The sequence below is a fragment of the Motacilla alba genome, chromosome 5, assembly GCF_015832195.1.
Source record: "Motacilla alba alba isolate MOTALB_02 chromosome 5, Motacilla_alba_V1.0_pri, whole genome shotgun sequence".
Lineage (NCBI taxonomy): Eukaryota > Metazoa > Chordata > Aves > Passeriformes > Motacillidae > Motacilla > Motacilla alba.
Genome location: NC_052020.1, coordinates 17867374 through 17887703, shown reverse-complemented (window position 1 = coordinate 17887703; position 20330 = coordinate 17867374). Strand labels below are relative to the sequence as shown.

The 20330-nt window shown below is 45.3% G+C and overlaps 1 protein-coding gene across 7 annotated transcripts in view; it reads left to right on the top strand.

The window, feature by feature from the left end:
* The window catches only part of LOC119702190 (USP6 N-terminal-like protein), an 82615-nt gene that overhangs the window by 35936 nt on the left and 26349 nt on the right, over window positions 1-20330 (top strand). For 6 of the 7 annotated variants that reach the window (XM_038139800.1, XM_038139802.1, XM_038139801.1 and 3 more), the window contains 5 exons: window positions 8540-8823; window positions 13929-14002; window positions 14524-14609; window positions 15454-15493; window positions 16221-16301. In XM_038139800.1, coding sequence (XP_037995728.1) covers window positions 13937-14002; window positions 14524-14609; window positions 15454-15493; window positions 16221-16301 — 273 coding nt within the window. In that variant the 5' untranslated portion in view covers window positions 8540-8823; window positions 13929-13936. Of the gene's footprint in view, window positions 1-8539; window positions 8824-13928; window positions 14003-14523; window positions 14610-15453; window positions 15494-16220; window positions 16302-20330 lie in introns of those variants that run through there. The other variant, XM_038139807.1, reaches the window with a different exon arrangement.

Sequence of the window (20330 nt, the reverse complement as noted above, 5' to 3'; positions counted from 1 at the left end):
TACTTTCCTGGCCTCTCTTGTTGTGGTCTCTGGCAAAAAAAAGAAAAAATCCAGCGTCCAAAATACAACCTTAATTAAAAAACAAATATGTTTTTACCACTGGGAAGTGACATCTGATAATGTTTTCTCTAAAGATGGGGTGTGAGGATTGGGTATTTTTAGCTGCAGCTATTCTCAAGTTGTTATTTTGTGACCTTCTTCTAATAATACATTTCTTTAACACTTTCCCTAGAGTTTTTGTATTCTAGAAGCTTTTTCAGACAAAGATGGGGGAAGAAGAAAAGGGAACAGCAGCCCATTGGTAGGAGAACTACGGAAATCTGTGTTCTGATGGACGTTGGTGAGGGGTGCAGTGTTAGAGTTAGGTGTACCTTGGGAAGGACCTTTCCCAGGTCAGAGAGATGGCTTGGGATTCAGCTTTCCCTCTGGCTGTAGCAACTGTCTGATTGACACTGCCTGCTTCTTAAAAGCAGTTGAAAACAGGATCGAGGTTTAAATAGCTGAAAGAGGAAATCTTGGACAGAGGAATGATGTGCAGATAGAGATGCTGTAGTGCAGGAATCCCTTGGAAGGGCAGGTGTAAGAAATGGCAGTTTAAATTTCAGGTCTTTATGGTTTGGGGTGTGGCTGGCTGTCTGGAGTCTCTTGGGATTTACCTGCAAATGTTGCCTCTGAGATAAGTGAGCCAATAAATTCCCATGTAAAACCTGAAGTTCATCATCCAGCAGCTGCTGGGCCTCTCCTCACCTCTTGCTGACAGACTGAAAAGCAAGCACAGATCTTGAGAGACCAGTGAACTGATCCTGGGTTTTTGTGAACATCAAAGGTGCTGTGAAAAAGTTTCTCAAAGAGAGGAGATATTAAGGATAGGAGAGAAGAAGCATTTTCAGGTTGGGTTGCTGTCATTGTCTGCATCTCAGTAGCTACCCATGGAAATGGTCTGGCTCTTCAAAGGGAGCAGCAGTTACGTGTTTCTCCAGGCCTGACTCTGGTGGTATTGTGGGAGGAAAACAATTAAGCTGATGGTAAATAATAAACACACATGAAAGCAAGCAAGTGAAGGAAGGACAGGCAAGAGTGGTCTGTCCATTCTGCATCTGTGGTGTGCTCCTCCGTCTCAGAGGGCATCAGGAAAATTCTCCAGGAAGAACCTGATCATGGGGCTGAAGAGGTGTCTGGCTGAAGGGATGAGGAAGGTATTTAAGTGGTTGTTTACTTGTTTATATATTTTTTTTCAGAACCCAGATCAGTGATCCTTGGTTTCTGCTAATTGCTAATAAATTAAATGAGCTGAGGCCATTTTGCTTTCCAGCAAATCCTTTTATGCTGGAGTGCCTTTTTAATGACCAGAGGCACAGTCAGAAATGACAGCCCCGTCTACTGAAGGTGTTAAGACCGCATGTCCAGCCTTGAGTCTGGAAAGAGAAAAAGGTTGCTGCTCCCCAAAATACCAAGCCCACGTCCTGGGCCACTGGTTGGGGAGAGTGGTGTGGGGTGCTTGCAAGTCCCACACTGCTCTGGGGCTGGGCAGGGCTTGCCACAGTAAAGGGCATCTTGCTTGAAAGAGGTTATGGATCATTCAGCATCAGAAACTTGCCTAAGTTGTCCTTTCTGTACCACTCTACCTGCTCCCATGTTCTTGGACCAAGAAATTACCTATTTATTTTGAAGCTCATGTTTTTGAAATCTGTCTTCAGCAGAGTCTTATGCCGAAATGAAGGCCAGAGTTAAGGCCTCCTGGGAGCTTTCATCAGGACATGGTGCAGGGCTGGTGCTGAGCTCCTGTAGGTGTCAGTTGTGCATTTTCCCTTATATCACATTTGGGACACGAAGTGGTTATCTGGGTAATCCTTTCATTGCAGGGAACCCCACCTGTGGATGAAGGCTATTTGGGCTTGGCACTGGCAGTCACGGGCAGGTTTCAGTCATGAGTCTGCATCATGTCAGCTTGGGGGGCCATAGTTGAGCATTTCATATCCTGAATAATACTTGGACTTCTGGTGCCCTTCTTAGGTTTAGGACCTGACATTTGATACTCTGGTTGCCTAAAAAAAGATTAAATTAAATATAAAGAGTGACTGAGTAGTGCTCTTCTGGGAACTGGAACCTTGGTGCCCTGTTTTCATGTCGCACCTGGGTTAATTCATCAACACTCATTAGCAGAAGTGCCACGGGCTTAGTGCCTGGTGTGAGAGTGTTTCCTTTGGTTACTGAATAAAGAAGCAGCACCAGCAAGAGTGGAAGCTTCATCTGTGTCGTTTGGGGATGAAACATGGTGATAAGGGATCTGGCAGGAAGGAAGTGCAGTGTGTGGTGAGACGAGCAGGTTCTCAAAGGAGCATATTTAGAGTACAGCGGATACTCAGGGTGGGCACAGTATCTTCTGGGGATGGTTTGTAGCTGGAGAACAGGGGCAGCCACTTGAAGCCTTGTTAGTGGTGCAAAAGGGTCCCTGTCTCTTCAAGCCATGCTGCTGGGACATCGTCTTCTCCACAGGACCTGTAAGGGGATGGAGGAGGTGCTGGAGGCTGCCCAGCCGGGAAGGGCAGTACCAGGCTGTGCTCGGTCTGGGCTGGATTTACTGGGTGGGCTCCGAAGGGCCTCTGTCTCAAATCACCCCCTGCTGCTTATTGTTGGGAGTGAGCTGTTACTCTGCTAAAAACAATTCTGAAACAAGGTTGGGGGGCAGAAACAATCTGGGAAAGCAAATATTTTCTGATAACAGTGAGCAACAAGCTTTTGTTTGCTGTCAATGGAAGGAAGTGGGAGAAACATGTAGTAGCTATAACGCAGCACAGGCTTTACTGCTGGAAAAGAGATTTAGTGCACACATTTCTCTAGCAGGGGAGATATCCTTGAGGTAGGGCTGCTTAAAGTGGGTGGGAAAGGCATGGCTTTTGTTTTGCTGCAGCAGTGCATCTGTGTGAAGCAGATGCTAAAGGAAGGTCTGTGGCCAAGATGAAAATCTAGGTCCAAGCTCACATGTGAAGTGGGAAACAGGGAGATGAAATCCTTATTTTGTATTCAGCCAGGGCGAGATTGAAGCAGCTGCGCTTTAAATTAAAGGGAGGCCCCTGTACTGAACTGACAGTGATGATAAAGTGTGAACCAGCTCTGATCTCTGTTCTCTGGAAAGATCCTTCCTGCTGAAGAACTTGATACTTTGTTTAAAAAAAAGGCAGAAAGCTCCCATGCAATATTAGATTTGAAGTCTTATCTGAAGGCCTGCAGGCATGTTCTAACTCAAGTAGGCATTTTATTCTTTGTGTTGGACCCATTTTTTACATGAGAGAAAAAAAGTTTCTTTCTTATCAAAAGGCACTTCACTGCCCTTAGATGCTTATTTATTTGCAACTTCCCTTTTCCAAGCTTTCTTGCACAGTGCAGAGTCCAGCTGCCCTTCAGTAGGATGCATTGTGGTCTCCCAGGTTTTGATCTCGGAACAGGAAGATTCATTTCCCAAGCTGCTGAGGAAATCACCATCCTGCTTGCAAATGCCTTTTGTTAAAGGCATTTGCATAATTCAGCAGTTAACTGAATTTTTGTGTTTATAAAGTGAACTGTTTAAAGTGAACTGTCTAGTTGTTGCTTTGTTGGGTAAATGTTAAAACATTTTTAAGGTAGATGCACCTTTCAAGTTCAAAGTACCTTTTTTTTTTCCTTCAGCTGAGCATGTTTTCAGCTAAGTAGAGCTGCATCTTGAATTGCAGGTGATACTTGAGTTGTGTTTGTTTGTTTCCTGGAGAGAATAGCACCTGCTGCTGCTTTTCTGGACAGCCTTGCATGGGCCTCCATCATACCAAATACTTGTTTTTATATAATGGCCACAAGCTCTCATGTACTCAAACTTCTCCCTCTGCTTTTTTAAACTTTCCCCTCTGCTTTTTATCTCATCCAAGAAAAGGCTTTGTGAGGTTTTTAGTTCTTCCATTCATACTGTTACTCCCTCCATGCAAGCTCCAGCTTTCACTGGAAAAACTTTTCTCAAGTATTTCTATCGATAGACTTGAGCCTGCTCTGGTCCCCTTCGACTTGCTTTCATCCCACTTCCATTGCTGTCCATTATTCACAGCAGAAGTGCCGAGGACGTGCAAAAAAAGTAAATGTTGCTAATAGATCCACTGTGGTTCTGAGCTTGGGCTTTTCTGAAGGTCCTTGTGTTGCTTTCTCAAGCATGTTTGATCAAAGGTGCTGAATGCCTCTGAAAACTAGAAATGGAAAGGTGGCATCTGGTTTGATGTCTGTCTGTGTCACCTGGCTCCCTTGATTGCTCATCCCCTTGGATGCTGGGCTCCGTGGTGGCAGGCATCTAGCACCAACCCCCCTGGTGTTCTTCCACCACTCCCCTGAGCATCATTTCATTGTGCTTATAACTTAAATACAGAAACTGCTTGTGAAATAATATGGCTTGCTCCAAAATGTTGGTACCATTTAATTTTTCCTGTCTGGAAAGCAGTGTCTGTCTTTCAGTCTCTGTGGCAGGCTTAGTTTTTATATCAACCACAGTAAAATGCTAACAGCCAAATACTCACTAATTGTGAGATGTGTTTTGAAGCCCTGACCAAATGGGACAGATATTGATTTCAACACTTTTCAAAATCACAAGAATCCTTGAGTTATTTTCATATTAACTCCTAATCTGGAAAGCTCCTTTTAACAGGGTATCCTACATGGCCATTGCTGTTTCATAAGCTAAAGTATTACCTCTGCATTAAGTCTTTACCTGTAGTTGGATTTTATAAACATGTTTTCCACTAAGAGAAGAGGGGAGGACTTCTTGTGTGGACAATTCCCTCAAAGGGAAGACAACTACTATGAGGAGGGGAAACTGATAATAACAGATCTGGATCAGGCTTACGTAATTTCTTTAGGCTTAGCAATTTTTTTGCTTCATTCTTCATTGACAGTCAGGCTTTCCACATCTCTCAGGTGGGAACTGGGGGAGTGAAGTCCCTTCCAGTGTAAGCAAAGAGCCACATTCAAGACCATCTGGTGAAACTGAATAAGCACAAGTCTATGGAGCCTGATGGGATGCATTCCAGGATTCTGAGGGAACTAGGTGAAGTGGTTGGCAAGTTATTTTCCATCACTTTTGAAAATCCACAGTTGTCAGATGAAGTCCTTGATGACTGGAACAAAGGGAAGCATCACATCTGTTTTTAAGAAGGGTAGAAAGGGGAACCCCGGTAACTACAGATCAGTGAGCCTTGCCTCTGTGGCTGGGGAGATCATGGAACAGATCCTCATGGAGGCAGTGCTAAGGCACGTGCAAAAGACAAGGAGGTGATCTGACACAGCCAGCACGGCTTCACTGTGGGCACATTCTCTGGTGGAGTGACTGCAACACTCAACAAGGGAAGAATACCTACTGGTATCATCTGCCTAGAGGTCTGTAAGGCCTTTGACTCGGTCTCACATGGCACCCTCGTCTCTAAAGTGGAGTGATAGGGATTTGAGGGGTGGACTGCTGGGTAGAAAAGAAATGGCTGGCTGGAGGTAGTCAGAGAGCTGTGGTCAGTGGCTCTATGTCCAGTTGGAGGCCAGTGACAAGTGGTGTCCCTCAGGGTTCTGTCTTGGAGCTGGCTCTTCATGAGCCAGCAGTGCATGCGCATAGACCAGGAAGCCAAAGCATTTGATAGAAGAAAACAAGTTAACAAAAGCTCATGCTTTAGCATCTGGAGATGCTGTTTGAAGGTAATGCAAGTCCAGGATACTGCCAGTAAAATGGTCAGGGAGTGTCCTCTGCAGAGGCTGCCAAAGACAAATAATGTCCTGCAAGGGTTCTGTATTTGAAGGCAGTGTGAGCTGATTAAACTCATTAAAGTAAAGAAGGAATGAGGGTGGTTCCTAGGGGCTGAGCATTAGTTCAGGTCAGGCTAATGGGTGAAGATCCCTCTCTCCTGAAAAAGTGAAGCCACAGGCTCTGGAAAGCAGTGTAAGACACACAGAATCAGCACAGGTCTCACTTCAACTCAATTTATATATCTGCAGCATACAAGTTATTTGCCTCAATAATTATTTTGGACAAGTTTTTCACAGACAAGCTGCATCTTGTTAGTGGAGTTTTAACTTCCTACTCTTTTATTTCATTGGCTGTACCAGCAACTTTATATAACGGTACATTTGTTATTTCCTTGTATGTGTTTGAAAAAAGATGCTGCATGTCTGTGCCAAAGAGAGCACAGGGTGCTGGCAGCATGGTAAGTTATGTTTGCATCCTTGTTCCTTTGGTTTTGGCAGGGGAGCATCACTAGCTCCACAGTGCCCAGGGTGACATCTTGGGTATCAGCCAGGACATGTGTCCTCCCCCTGCTGCTTCAGGCATGTGTTGGGGGTTGGTGGCCTCTAGCTGACTGTGCCCTGCTATGCCAGAACCAGGGAAAGTTTTAAATAGCAGAAGGAGCCTTTAGCTTACCCAAAATTGCCAAGTATAGCTGAAGGCAAGAATGGCAAGGGAAGAGTAGCGTGTCCTGTGGTGTTGCTGCATGTACCATAAAGAATAAAATACAGTGTTTTAGGAGGAATGCATGTCCAAGAGGAGAATGACCATCATTGTAGCTTCCTTTAGTTTATGGTTAAAGAAATGCAAACTGCTTTTCCAGTCTTAAACAAACAGAAGAAGCCTGTCACTAAGCTCTGTATTGATATAGTTCCTTTCCAGGTCAGTGCATCACCTGAAAAAAAGAGATTTTTTTTTTCCCCCCTCTGGCTTTTTCTTTTTTTCCCTTTTTATAGACACTGGAATAAAAAAAGGAGGGAATGCAGAGAGAAAATTAATCCTCAATTCTTCAATTCCCAAAAGGAGCATGTGGACCTTTGCATTCTTCAGTTTGCTTATTTTTTTCAAATGAAAAATAATCTAAATAATGATGCTTTAAAAAATAACTCATGCATCTTTGATTTTTGTGCAGTCCTTTGTCTGGATTTTTTTTGGCTATTGTTGTCTCTAGAAGATGAGTTTACATTAAAAAGAGTTTAAAAATGTTTGGGTGCTCTTTTATTCCCTGTGAGGTCTAAAAAAAGAAGCTGACCAAGAATTGCTTATAGACTCACTGCTCTCTATTCAGAGGGTTTAGTCTAATGCTGCATCTTCTGACTTTGCAACAGCTGAGCTGTGCAGAAGCACCAAGGCTGGGCTTACTGAGAGTAAGCAGGGAGGAGACCAAATCTCTTTATCAGCCCTCCTGTTTATCTCCTCCCATCTCCATCCTTGGGGAGAAGAGCGCCAAGGCACAGCACCAGAAATGAGAGTGAGGTGTAAGTACTGGGAGCAAAGGAAGAGGGTTGGTGGGGAGAGGGCTATGAGAGGTTTTATTTATTGGTAGTGCTGCTCATGTTGAGGGGGTGGATAGCATATAGTTACAGTCATACATGGCTTTTTAGTTATTTCTATAACTAGAAGACTTGGCCAATGTACCTGGGTTTCTTGATGTTGCCATAGTCTAGCAGCAAAGTGTTGTCATCGTTGTCACCACAGCTTGCAATTGTACTGTAAAAGCTTGGTGCAAATTGGGAAAATAGAGGCAAATGTGTGTAAGACACATTATAACCTACTAGGTGATAACATATATAAAATATAATCAGTGTAATGGGTTGCTTGATTATAATGGTGGCCACCTCTGAAAGGATGTGAGGCCTTCTGCACTTTAGGGCCTCCAAGTCATTGTGTCTGAGTGCTGGAGAGGTGACAACAGGGAAATTCAGCACAGGACAGCTCAGGATTGTGTGGAAAAGTCCCATTTGCTGGTGTTTGTGAGGGGGATTGGAAGAGAGGTGGTGTTATTAAAGTGGTCGCTCATGACAGAAGTGAGCTGTGCTTCCTCTGCCTAGTGCTTGCTGATTTCAAGCAGAGTGTTATGCTTTGGGATGCTGTCTTCATTTCACACTTAGTGAGTGTGTTGCTTCTCTGAGTTGCTGAAGGTGAGAACTAAAAAGTTAGTTTTTGTAAGGGACAGCTCTGTGTTGGGCACTGCTGTCCTTTGGACTGTGTAGCTGTTTGGGTGTATCAAGGAGAACTGCCAGTGCTGGAAGGTGGCCCAGGTGGCACAGCTGGTGCCAGCTCTTCTACCATGCAAGTCAGTGATGTGCCTTGGTCTTAACCTGACCCAAGTCCTGAAGGAATGGCCTGAACCCTCCATTGCAGCCCTTCTTGGGGGCAACATAATCTTAGATTAGCTGGAGTAGAATGTAATACTGTGCCTTTGGCTTGGGTAGGGGGCATCTTCTGCCTGCTGAGTTACCAGTGCCATGTGCCTGCTGGTATAAAGGTGTGTTGGGCTCTCAGACCTTCATGGAAAACCCTGGGACCTAACCAGGGTGGAAAACGGCAAGAAAAACCACACCAGAATTTTTTTGCAACGCATACAAGTGCACTTTACTTTGTGCCGTTGTATGCCCTGCAGTTGCAGCCCATTCCTTCCCCACCAGCTCCAAAGGAGCCTGCCTTTCCTCTGCGTTCAAAGACCCCTGTGCTGGTAAAGGATGGTGCCTTTGCTGTGCCAGAACTGGAAAACTGATCAACTTCTTATTTCCTTTGCAGTGAGCCTGGGGGACAACAGAGTGTGGATTGCCTCCTGCCTTGCCTCTTCTCCCAGCCACCTGCGGTGAGCTCTCACGTGCCAGAGGACGAGGGTGGAGGAGAGCAGCCACGTGAAGCTGGGGCCCTGCGGGTGAGCCAGAGGGCTTTTGACTAGTGAGCTGTGGCAACTGGGGGTCCTCACCACCCTGCAGCAGAGACAACTGGCTCCTGCCAGGTAGATGCCTTCAAGGGAGTGGACAACTCCAGCTGAACTGATGAATCTTGGCACCTGATAAAAGGCTCAGGTAAGGGCACATTGCTTGGAGCTGGGTTGTGTTTTCATCCTGTCTTTTCCAAACTCATAAACTGGCTCTGGAGCAAATGAGAATCACACTGAGAGCTGTCATATACGGTGGTTACACGTGCTAGTAAATCAGCAGGATCTCATCTACAGTGATGCTGGATGCTTTGGTTTGTTGGGGTATTGCTGGTGGCAATACCCCAGCAATCAAAGTGAGTTGCAGTGGAGGTTCTCCCTTGGTGTTCCCACTGCCTCTGCTGAGGGTGGTGGCTGTGGTTTTATCCAGCTCAGCATCCAGTGCAGTTTCAGATACAATGCAAGTTTACTAGGACAGGAGATAATTTGAATTTTCTGTAGCGCATCTGTGATTCATCCAAAGTGATCTATGGGCAGTCATTTTCAAAGACCCCAGGACAGCTAAAACAAACCTTCCTGCAATTCAGCTGGCTTAGTGCTCCTTATGCTCTTAAAACAAACAAACAAAAAAGCTTGCTTGTGTTCTCCTCGGTTGTAGTCAAGGAAATAAATATGCAAACAGGATCTCCTGTATCCTGGTTCATCCTGCTTGATAGTAATTTCATTCCCGAAGCCGTAATTCACTTTGTGAGTGCAGGTCTTGATTTCCTTTCTGGTAGCAGGGATGTAACTGTGTGCCAGATTTGAGCTAAGGTTGGGGATGCACAGTCCAGTGAAGCGTTTTGAAGCTGGTGCTGGCCAGGATGTTTGCAGTCTGGGTTTGTTAATGAGAGAGAATCTGCACAGGGGGATCAGGAGAAGTTCTTGATGCAAGTGCACTGAATGTGTTGTCCATTTCGGAGTAGAAATTTAGAGGTCTAGTAAAAAAATGCTGCAGCAGCTGCAACACCCGAGATGGGGATGCTGGCCTGTCTTGCACCACGGCCTCAGGAGCAGGTTGTCTTCTGCACGGGGCTGGTTCTCACAAAGGAAAAGCTCTGCCTGCAGACAGCAGTGCGTGCCATCACTTCCTCCTCGGCTTGTCACCTCATGGGCACACAGCCAGCCATGCCTGTGCCTGCCTGTAACAGCCACAGCCCCTCCTGGGTGCCCTGGGGGCCTTTGAGGTTTCCTCAGGCTGTGGTGTGGAGCAGTCCCAAAGCCGTGCTCGCTTTGGCTGTGCATGGTGGGTATGTGCAGTGGTGTAATACTGTGGCTTTGCTTCTGAAAGGCTTTGAGCATGTGGGAAAAGAGCCTCTGATGACAGCTCCTCTTGGCTTGCAGCTGCTGACTGTTCCCCCCACGTTCTACCAGGCAGCCAGGATCGGCAGGTTGCTTCAAGCCCTTAGCCTGTGTGGTTTGAAGTGTGTCAAGGTGCCTGTTTCATGCACTTTAGAAGCCCTGATGGGGCTTACTCAACTTCTCACAGCTTGCTTTAGTTGCTTTCACTGCATGGCCAGGTTTATTCCAGGGTGTGCAAGTGTGTGAGTCACTGTTACAACTAGTAGAAGCTTTACCAAGTGAGTAGTAGCTTTAAAAGTGTTTTGCTGGGAGGTGGTGCAGACTGCAGCTGTACTTTCTGAGAGGCTTTTGCCTCTTAGCAGATGCATAAGCATTTTTGCTTGCACAGATGTATATGCTTTTCCTTTAAAACTGTTCCCCTAAAGCAAGAATTGCAGGCCGATACCATAGATGGCTAAAGACATAAAATGCTGTGTTTAAATGTGCTTTTAAAATAGAACATGAAACAGGAACGGTGACTTGTGTTTCAGCAGTGGTGGGCGTGTCTGTAGTAAGTAACCTTTTTTACCTTATTCCACAGCAATAGTTTCACTCTGATAGAGGCCAGCATGGTAGTGAAGTATGGTATGTCAAAACTTGCCTTTTTTTCTTCTCCTAGCAGCAGTCTCTATTTAAAGTTAAGTGGACATAGTCAGAATGAGAGCACACATTCACCTAAACCCATTTCTGCTTTTTCAATGACCTTCCACCAAATAGAAACCAGCTACAAACATGTGGTCTGAATTTCAAATGCCTTGAGTAGATACTGTTCTACAGTACAAAAGATTTAAAAACTGGGTTCCAGAATATCCTCAAATCCAGGCTGAGACTGAGAACATGTTGCTATGCTGTGTTTCCTAAGAAGAGATTTTGCTGATATTTTCATTTTCAAAAGCCCATCTGTCAAGTACTGTCAGGGTGATTGCTGATGAATTGATAAGCGTGAGACATGGTGTTGTGGCTGGGGGTGACTGGGGACATGTGTGTGTCCTGGGCTGTGTCACAAGGAGCACTGCTGCTGGGCCATGGGAAACGCTCAGTTCTCCTGGGCAGTGAGCAGGGCTGCAGAATTGGGCTGGTGGACAGAGGTTCCCCTCTCCCAGCCAGGCTGGTCCTGGTGGGTGCTATCCCATGTGGGGCAATGGGAGCTTGGCAGATCTGACTGGAAAAATATGGGGCTTGTGGGAAGGTTGTAACAGTAAATCTGATTTATGGAGAACAATTTTGACATGAAGTCTTGGATTTCTGATGCAGAAACTTTCTTCTTGCTGCCAATATTTGAGATTCCAGCTGGTGAGTTAATTCAAGGAAAGTTGCTTTCATTCAGAAATTGGGTATTTTATACCAGATTTGCTGATAGCTAGATAATGTTCAATGCAGGTAGGCAGTAATGTACATTTTCATTAAACATTTTTAGGCTTATTGTAGTTGATATTAATTTTTACTTCCTAAAATTGTTGACTGGAAGCTGCAAGTGTTAGTGTGAGATGACAGACTGTGGATGTTTTCAATTCATTCTTTTTAAAAGGAGCTGGTTCATAACTTTGTTTTGGGGTTGAATTTAAATTTGCATGGTTCAGAGCTTTCTGTTGCTTATATCCTAGTTAATTATCTGATACCATTGTTACACAGTTCACATTTTCTTACTATTCCTGTTCTTAGCAGCTTCATCTTGTGTGTTTGTCATGGAAAAATACACCTCTTTGCTAAGAAAATACAGTCCTCTCAGGAGAAAATTGGGGGGCAGGGTTGAGAAAATAATTTGAGTGGTATATTTAAAAAAAAGAAAGTATGCAGTCATACATAGGTGTATGAAGAAGCATGGCAGGTACAGTACAGCTGTTCATATTTATAGAAAGCCTGTTTACATCAAATTTTAAAAATTATGTGTTTCATCAAATCCTTCAGAAAATAAATCTAAGTAGTTTGCATGTACACGAGGTGTCATTTCCCTCAAGCAAAGGCTATATAACATCATGATGTCAAAACTACTCTGGAGTTTGAGCCCATGCAGAATTAAATAATAGAAATACCCTATTCAATATCTGCTGTTGCAGAGCTAAGCTATGTTCTGTTCCCTCTCCAGAGTACTTTGCCAACCTCCTCGTTGAGCACAGCACCGTCTCTGTGCTCTCCCAAGCAGCAGCACTGTGGTCACACCCCAAGGCCGGTGAAGCCGCTTGCCATCTCCACCCTTCCCACTGCCATGAACCATTTTCTCTTCTTGCAAGATTTTTCCTAAATTTGGACTTTTGCAGTGTTAGAGAAAGAGAAAACAAATATGCATATTCCAGGAATGAGATTAAAAACTGGCTCCTTTGCACAAGTCTGGTGTTTCTGGCTGCAGAGAGGCTTTTGCAGAGGTGAATGCCAAAATATATATGTTCTTGCTGTGTAAATCCTCCCATGGTACCAAGTTGCTCTTCCTTTGTTATTTTCTTAAGAGTGTGGTGAGAGATGTTCAGAATGGTTTTCACTTTATAAGTGTCTTGAAAAATTGCCCATTTAATCTGACATACAGTTTATTTTTCCCCTGAAGCCTGCAGAATATTTGTATTTTTAGCAGCATGTAAAAGACATCATTGGAATTTTTTTGACCCATAACAACAATAACAAAAAAGTCAGAATTGGGGGAGTGAAATTGGTTATAAGTTTCACAGGAGATGTGAGAAGGAGGAGATGCAGAAGTATTAGGTGACCTGGTGAGACAGTTACTCAGACCTTGCTTCATTGAAAAATTAAGCTGTGATTAAAATGTACTGATCAAAGTTCACATTTGAAGTAGGAGCTGCAGCTTGGAAAAAGAAAAGAGCAAAATACACTATAATATTTCTGTCCTTGCTCTGTTTTGATTGTGGAGTCAATAAGAGGGGAAGATACACCCATTCCTGGTATGAATTTGAAGAATTTGCATTTTTCCAGTGTCTGAATGAATGAGTATGTAGTGGTGCCATGCCTGTGCTGCTGTCTGATAACGGGTCATGAAAGAGCCTTGATTATATAACCCCCTTCCCTGGGGGGTTTCCCCTTCCTTTTGTCTGCCTATGTTTTCTCCTTGGTGTGTTAGTTCCACCTTTGGTGAATGAGAAGCTAGTTATGGCTTGTCAGGGAGGACGCTTCTTTGGGCTTGTACAGGACAACACTCAAGTTGTGTTTGATGTGGGAACTTACCTTGCTCATAGGTATGTGTATGGGATGAAGCAGAGCAGTGGGCACAGACCCTAAGGACCTAGACTGGGTCTTGCTTAGACCAAGACTGGTCCTTCTCAGCATAGGTGGGGACATCTTGCTGCTGTGTTGTTTTCTTTTGGAGTTGTATACAGAAGGTAATCATCTAGAGGCTAATTCACTTGTCTCATGCACGCTTCAGTAGGCAAAAACTTCTTTCAATTTCTTCTTTGATGTTAAATCTGCCTCTGGATGCCCCTACAGAGCGTCTCCTGGCTTCCCAACCAAAGCCAGTGGTTTGCCGTCATCCACGTGGATGCTGTGCCAAGCAGCGCCCGGCTGGCGCCTGTCCTGCGCTGGGCCAGCGCTGCGTGGCTGCTTTGCGTGTCTGGATTTAAAAGCCATGTCTTTCACACGGCCATGTGTGTGCCTGAGAACAAAGGCAAGGCCCCCCTTGCTCGGGCTGGGCTGTGTCCCAGTGCAGGGAGCTGGGAGCTGGTGGTCCTGCTGGGTGCAGGCAAGCTCCACAAACTCTGTACAGCGGCTGTGCAACCTCAGCCTAATTTTAGCTGTGGGATATGGTTGGAAGCTTAAAATTGTCAGCAAACGTTTTTTGTATTAGCACTTTCCTAAAATATTTCACATGCTGTGTACACATTTACTTATCTCCTTTCCCCTCCCTCCTGCTTTTTTTTTCCCTTACAGCTTCTGATATGAAGAAGGATATAGAGTCTTTAATAGCCCAGGAAAAAGCAGAAATCGTCGCCAAGTATGAGAAGGTACCAGCCTCGTGCCTCTCCCCAGCATGCTGGCTGGGGCTGAAGCTGTTTAATCAATTAGGAATGCATCAAATAAGAACTTTTGCCTCCCTGCAGGCATCGCCCCAGTAACCCTCATGCCATTAGGCTTCATGCCAGCTCTCCCTTCCTATATATCCCCTCTCACTGCATCCCTGGAGTTTATTGAGGGTCCCATGCGTGCTCAGCATAGATACTGAAAGGTGCTGAGCTTCTGGTGCTTCAGTCCTCCCTTAACGCCAGGATGGCTTATGCCTAACAGCACTGTTTATCTGATGTACAGCTTTTCCCAGCCTCTAGCAGAGGCACACATGGAATGCTGGATAGGCTGAACTTGACATTTTTCTCTGCCTTCAATTTGGCTCTTTAGTGCAGGTTTTGCTCTCCTGGTTCTGTGCCTTTTATCATTCAGGAGAGAGGGATGTAGGCTTTGGGTGCAGGATGCAGGCAGTGGGGCATTCCTGATGCTGGGACCAGCTCACAGGTGTCCTTTCTGCTTTCAGGGCAGACAGGAAGGAGCTCAGATTGACCAGTGGGAAGATGCCGAGTTCACCCTCTACAAAGTTACAGACCGGTTTGGATTCCTGCAGTAAGTCCTCCTGCCCTCTCCTTTCCTCTCTGACCTCTATGTGTGTTTGGACCATCCTTCTGCACTGAGCATGACTGGCCCAGCATCTCTCCCATAAGCTGCTCTGTGGCTTGGCTTGATCAATCCCAAATGCAGGAGGAAAGACTAAATGGGCCTCCTTCCTCAACTGTGCATGTGCAGACACTGTTACTTTGAATCTGCTCCAAGACAAGGCTCAGAAATGGTTTCTTACCACAAGCCTGGCATTAGAAGGTGCAAGCTGGTGCTCCTGTGCCTCCGTGGTGTGCCACAGAGGGAGAGGCCCTTGTGTTTGCACCTGATGATTCAGGGAGGTATAGAAAGAGACAGAAAAGACAGCTGATCATCTTTGGCTCCCTTAGGAAACCTTTCCTTTACAAATCTTCATCCTAACCAAGGCACACATGAATTACATACCCTGTGCCTGGGAAGAATGCTTAAAAAGAACTATTTTTATTCTGATTCTTAACAGACGTTACAATAGTAGGTGTTCTGTGTGTAGGAGGGAGGTTTTAAGCAATTGCTGTCTAGAAATTATGCTTCCCCACCCTTTAAATTGCTGATCATGTGTGTATTGAAGAGGAGATATATGCCCAGGATTTCTAGTTATGTCCAGTGCTTGATTACCCCCTAGAGCTCCTGTTGGGTGGTGGGATTTTAGATAGTGCTTCCCCTGCCTCTTTCATACTGGGGACAGCTGTAGGAAGGGCACAAAGTCCCCAGGACATACCCCCTCAAGTGTCTGAGGTCCATGAGCTGCAGCACCCTGTGCTCCCCCACACCCTTTCTTGCCCATGGAGTAACCGGTGACCCCTTGCTTTTCCAGCGAGCAGGAGCTGCCAACCCGCACCGCCTTGGAGGAGAAGGTGAGAGCTGCCAGCTCTGTCATCATGGATGTGGCATCCTTTTCACACCAGCTAGGGAGGGAATGTTTTTTGAGGAAACAAGTGACCAAGTAAGAGCAAAGCAGGCAGCCAGCACCCACTGGTCACTGCTGCTCGCCCAGAGGTGGGGACTGTGCACAATGCCCAGCTGTTGGAGCTTTTATTTTGCTTGGTCAGACAACTTTCCTCCTCCACATGGCACTGAAAAAGCACCTCTTAAAGCAATATTGAGCTTTTCCCTCTGCTTTGGCACAGTGCTCAGCAGCTGTGGCTTGTAAAGGGGACTGCATGTGCAAGGGAAGATGGTGGAAGTCGTAGGTAGTCACTTCTCTCCTCATCTCCCCTGAGATGTGAGCATGTCCTCTGGTAGAACCCTGCTAAATGGGACTGAATCACATTTCTTCTGATAGGATACAGTGACAGGATTTGAGTCTAGCTGGACCTGCAAAGATTTTTATTGTCAGGGAATACTCCTGGGAATGCTTTCTCTATGTTGAGCCTGTGTGTCTTGTCATTTTCACCAATGCTGCTTTTAATTACCAAGTGCTGAAATTACCAGTTTCTGCACGCGCCTGTGGATTATTCCCATCCCTGGAGTAAGGTCTTTGCATAGAAGTTTAAACCTAAGAGAATGAAGTTTTGTGTTTTCAAGAGGCATCTCCTGGGGCCTTTTTTTCTTAAATTTGTCTTTTCTTCTCCCTTGCACCAGCAAAAACAGCAGGAAATAGAACGTGTGGACAAGTGGCTTAAGATGCTGAAGAAGTGGGGCAAATACAGAAACAGTGACAAGGTAAGGAGGAAAAGAGTGGAAGGAAGGGTGAGTGTGATGGATCCTTATGATGAGTCAGGCTTTCAAAAAGTCAATAGAAAAACCAGAGATCTCTGGAACATTGCCTGATTCTGCTTGTTAGTCTTTAATATTTTAAAGCTTTCCTAGAAATTTCTGGGTTACCAGTCGAGGTAAAAGTCGAGGTAAAAGGTGTTCTGACTTACATAGCTTTAAAAAGGGTTTCCTAAATGCTGCTGCCATTTTTGCACTTGCACCTGTGCAAGCAGGAGCACAGCAAGGATGTTCAGGTGCCCAGCTGGCTCCCTGCCCTGTGAGAGCAGAGGGCAGTGCACACCAGCAATCGCTTCTGTGTTTCTACCTCCTGGAAATGATGTGGGAGATGTGACTGATACAGCCCAGTTGATGTTCCTTGTAATTCTCCCTGGGGGAAGAATTATTTGTCTAGAACAATACTTAGATTTTGTATTTTGCTCCTAGCTGTGCCTGTGAGAAGCCACTTAGGCTTCATATTGTGTACACCTCTCTGTGGAAATTAAGGACGGAGACACCAACATTATGTCTTGGCTTTGGTGTTAAAATTAACTCTGCACCAAACACCGCTTCAAAACGGAATTGTTTTTAATAAATAGTATCTGTGATATGTTCCTCTTGAAACAAAAAACCCTTTGAACCTAATGACAAGACCCTTGCTGGGTAAGGACAGAGAGTGTTGTGTCTGAGCTGCTCTGCTTGTGGCACTCTGCACACGAGAGGGCTGAAGCCTGGCATTGCCTTGTTGCCATGGCCTCTGCAGCCTTCGTGTTTAGCAGGAGGAGTGGGGTGTTTGGCTGGACTGCTTCCACTCCTGCTGGGAGTCCCTGGGAGAAATTTGAGCTTGGTTAAAAGCAAAGTAGAAAGAAATATCTGAAGAATATCTGCATAGCTGTAGGGACAGCGTTGAGCAGAGCATCCTCCTTGCCCAGCTGTCAGAAGTCATGTCCAGTTCAGCCAGCCGAAGACTAGCTGTAGTCTCACTCTTCAAAAAAAAAAAAAAAAAAAAAAAAACCCAAAACCAGAAACAAAATCATCTTAATGACAGCAGGGATGTGGTGGAGGTGGGCGGTTCTAATTACTATGCTTTGTTAATCAGTGCTGCTCCACAGGCAAAATCAGAGGCTCTCCTGTGACTTGGTTCTTTCTAATTAGAAGTTAGCACTAATTGGTTAGTGACCTTGTGGGTAAACCACCAAATTCCAGAGGGGTACAGGGAATTCCTTCAGGTCCTGAAGGGTGTTTGGGGTGGAAAATGATGAGTGGTTTTAGCACACCTTGGCTTTCCTGGGTCAGATGGGGAGGACAGGCAGGATCCAGCATGGGTGATGGGGAGCAGTAGCAGTCTCTGATCGCTGTCTGTTTTGGATTTCCCTTGATAATTAATTATTGGGGGTGTTAAGCACACTGTAGCTGATGTCAGTCAGATCTGCTGGCTGGTGAAGGGTCAGACTGGCAAGTGGTTTTGGAGGGTCTTTGGGTCAGAAAATGAGAAAGCTCTTGTAGTAGAATAAAGGATGTTATGAATAACAGCCTGTAAATGGTCGATGACTCTTGGACACAGAGGTGGTATTGTCCCATGCTGGGAGACCGGAAATGGCCATCCCCTCTCGCAGCAAATAGAGAAGCAGTGCTTGGCCCCGAGTGGGGAGGGAACAGTCTGGTGACCCTGAGGAATAGAAAGGAGCTTTGGTTTCAGTCCTGTCCAGCCTAACACCCATTGCCTGGCACCAAGGCAAGTGCAGGCTGTAAGGTCTGTAGCAGCCACACACCATTAAATGCAAAGACAGTGAGAGGCACAAAAGAAGTGTGCCTTCTTTTAATAAAGAAAAAGTACAATCAGGTTGTATCCTACACCTAGATGTGAAACCCCATGCTCTTGTGTCAGGAGCGTGGAAGCTACTCAGATATTCCTGCTGCTACAACCGGATGCAGTTCAACTGCGGCATTTCAAGGACCTTATGCTGGGATCACAATCATGTCAGAGACTATGTGTTTTGTTCTAGCTAAAGTAAATGTGACAAGCCCTTGATCTGAATTTTCTAAAGCAGAGTGGGTTGGTTTTGTTCCTTCCCTGAGCACTCAGGCTGCCACATCTGCATTGCATGTTTCCTTCAAGTTTGTTTTCACCACTTGGCTGACATGATAGAAACTCAAATGTCACAAGACAGCCACTCTGTGTTATTTTAACAATGACTAAGGTGTCATCTTTGAAAAAATCCTCTTGTTGAAAACAAGAACCTTCCCTTTGATGTTAATTTTGATATGCTGTGCTTTATTAGAGGGGGGGAAAAAAATCTTGTTGCAGGAACCGCAAGCAGTTTCACAGGGAAGTTGCCCTGACTTTGACTCTGCTTGAATGATGTAGAAGCCCATCTTATTTTCCAGACTGGGACTTCCTGGACTCAAGGGCCAACCTTTTCAGTCCCTGTTCATGTGCTGGAGCTGGCAGACATCTGATCATATCTAGTGCTTGATGAAGAGGGACTTAGCAAGCAAGCCTTTGTGTTTTGCATCATCTTAGTATCTAATCAAGGCTTAGGTTGTTGTCTCATCTTCTATGTTGTGAAATGTCAGCAGGAGGAGTGAGGCTGTGTATCCATCCAGGGCATTGACCCCAAAGCAGCCACCTGTCAGTGGGCAAGAAAGCAGCTTTTTCAGACCCTTGGCATGAGCCACCACCAGAGAGCAGCAGGTTTGGCTTTTCTGTTCCCCCACCTGCAGCCTGTGTGCATCCTTGCATGCTGCTGATGGCAGTCTGGGTCTTGTGACTGTCACAGATTACTGGAAATAAGGCTGGAAAAAAAAGAGTGGGACCTTTTACAGTTCCTTGACCAGAATGGTATGGCTAGGAATTGAAATAATTTCTGGCATAACCTGTTTCAGGATGAGCAACAAATAGGATTATCTTAATTAAAGTAATGCCCTGGGGCTCCCTGTGCTCATCATTGCCTTAGATCTGTTTCCATCTCTGTTCTAGACATATTTTGTAACAATCTGATTTAATTTCAAGATCAGCAAAGAGTGACACTCAGCACAAATCCTCATATGGGTGGGGTTAGAATGATGCAATGGTGCCTTTTTCTGGCTGAATTTCCACAAGGGAAAGGGTACAAAAATAAAGGAGTCCATGAAAGGATGACATTGTTTTTCAGAGTTAAGGTATGTCAAACCTGCAAAGAAGTGCTAAACTGTGTTATTCAGGGTTCAGCACAGGGAGGTTCCCATGGTCTGTCTCCTCTTCACTGCTGATTTGAACCCAAATTTGAACACCAGCCTGACTCTGCTTGGGAAGGTTAGGAAATGGCTGGTGCCTTGTAAGAACCTACACAGTTCAGGCAGCACAGTTTTGCTGATAAAAAAGACTGTGCTGTGTGTGCTGCAACAGCAGGATAATTTATTCATCATAGCCCTGAAATGGATTTCAGCCAGAAGCATCAGTCATAGAGGAGGATATGACCTCTGCATCATTTGCAAGCTGCATCTTGCTGCTGGCCATGTGGGATGGGACCTTTAGAGAGGGATGTCTTTGGTCATAGATGTCTGGTTTTTAGGCAAAGCCCGCCTTTGTGCTGGGGGGAGGCCTCGTCTCTGCTCAGGTCACGGGAGTGCAGAGCACTTAATCCAGTGCATGCCAGCAAAGCGGTTTAGGATGAATCGGGGATCTGTATGGACTGACACAACCCCCCAAGAGCAAACAGTCTGCTAATGCCAGGGACAGCCAGCAGACGTTTGTTGTGCCAGGGCTGGCTGAAGTCAGATCTCCTGCCTCAAATGCCATGGGAGGGAAAGGGGGTTGTGTCTGGGAGTTGCAGGGTAGCTTAGCCTGCTTTTTTTTTTTTTTTTTTTTTTTCTTTTTTTTTTCCTTTCTTTCTTTCTTTCTTTCTTTCTTTCTTTCTTTCTTTCTTTCTTTCTTTTTCCCCCATTTTGGAAAGGCAGGTAGCATCTTCCTCTCCTCCAAAGGTAGCCTGGGCAATAACTGTAAATGCCTGCTCCTGG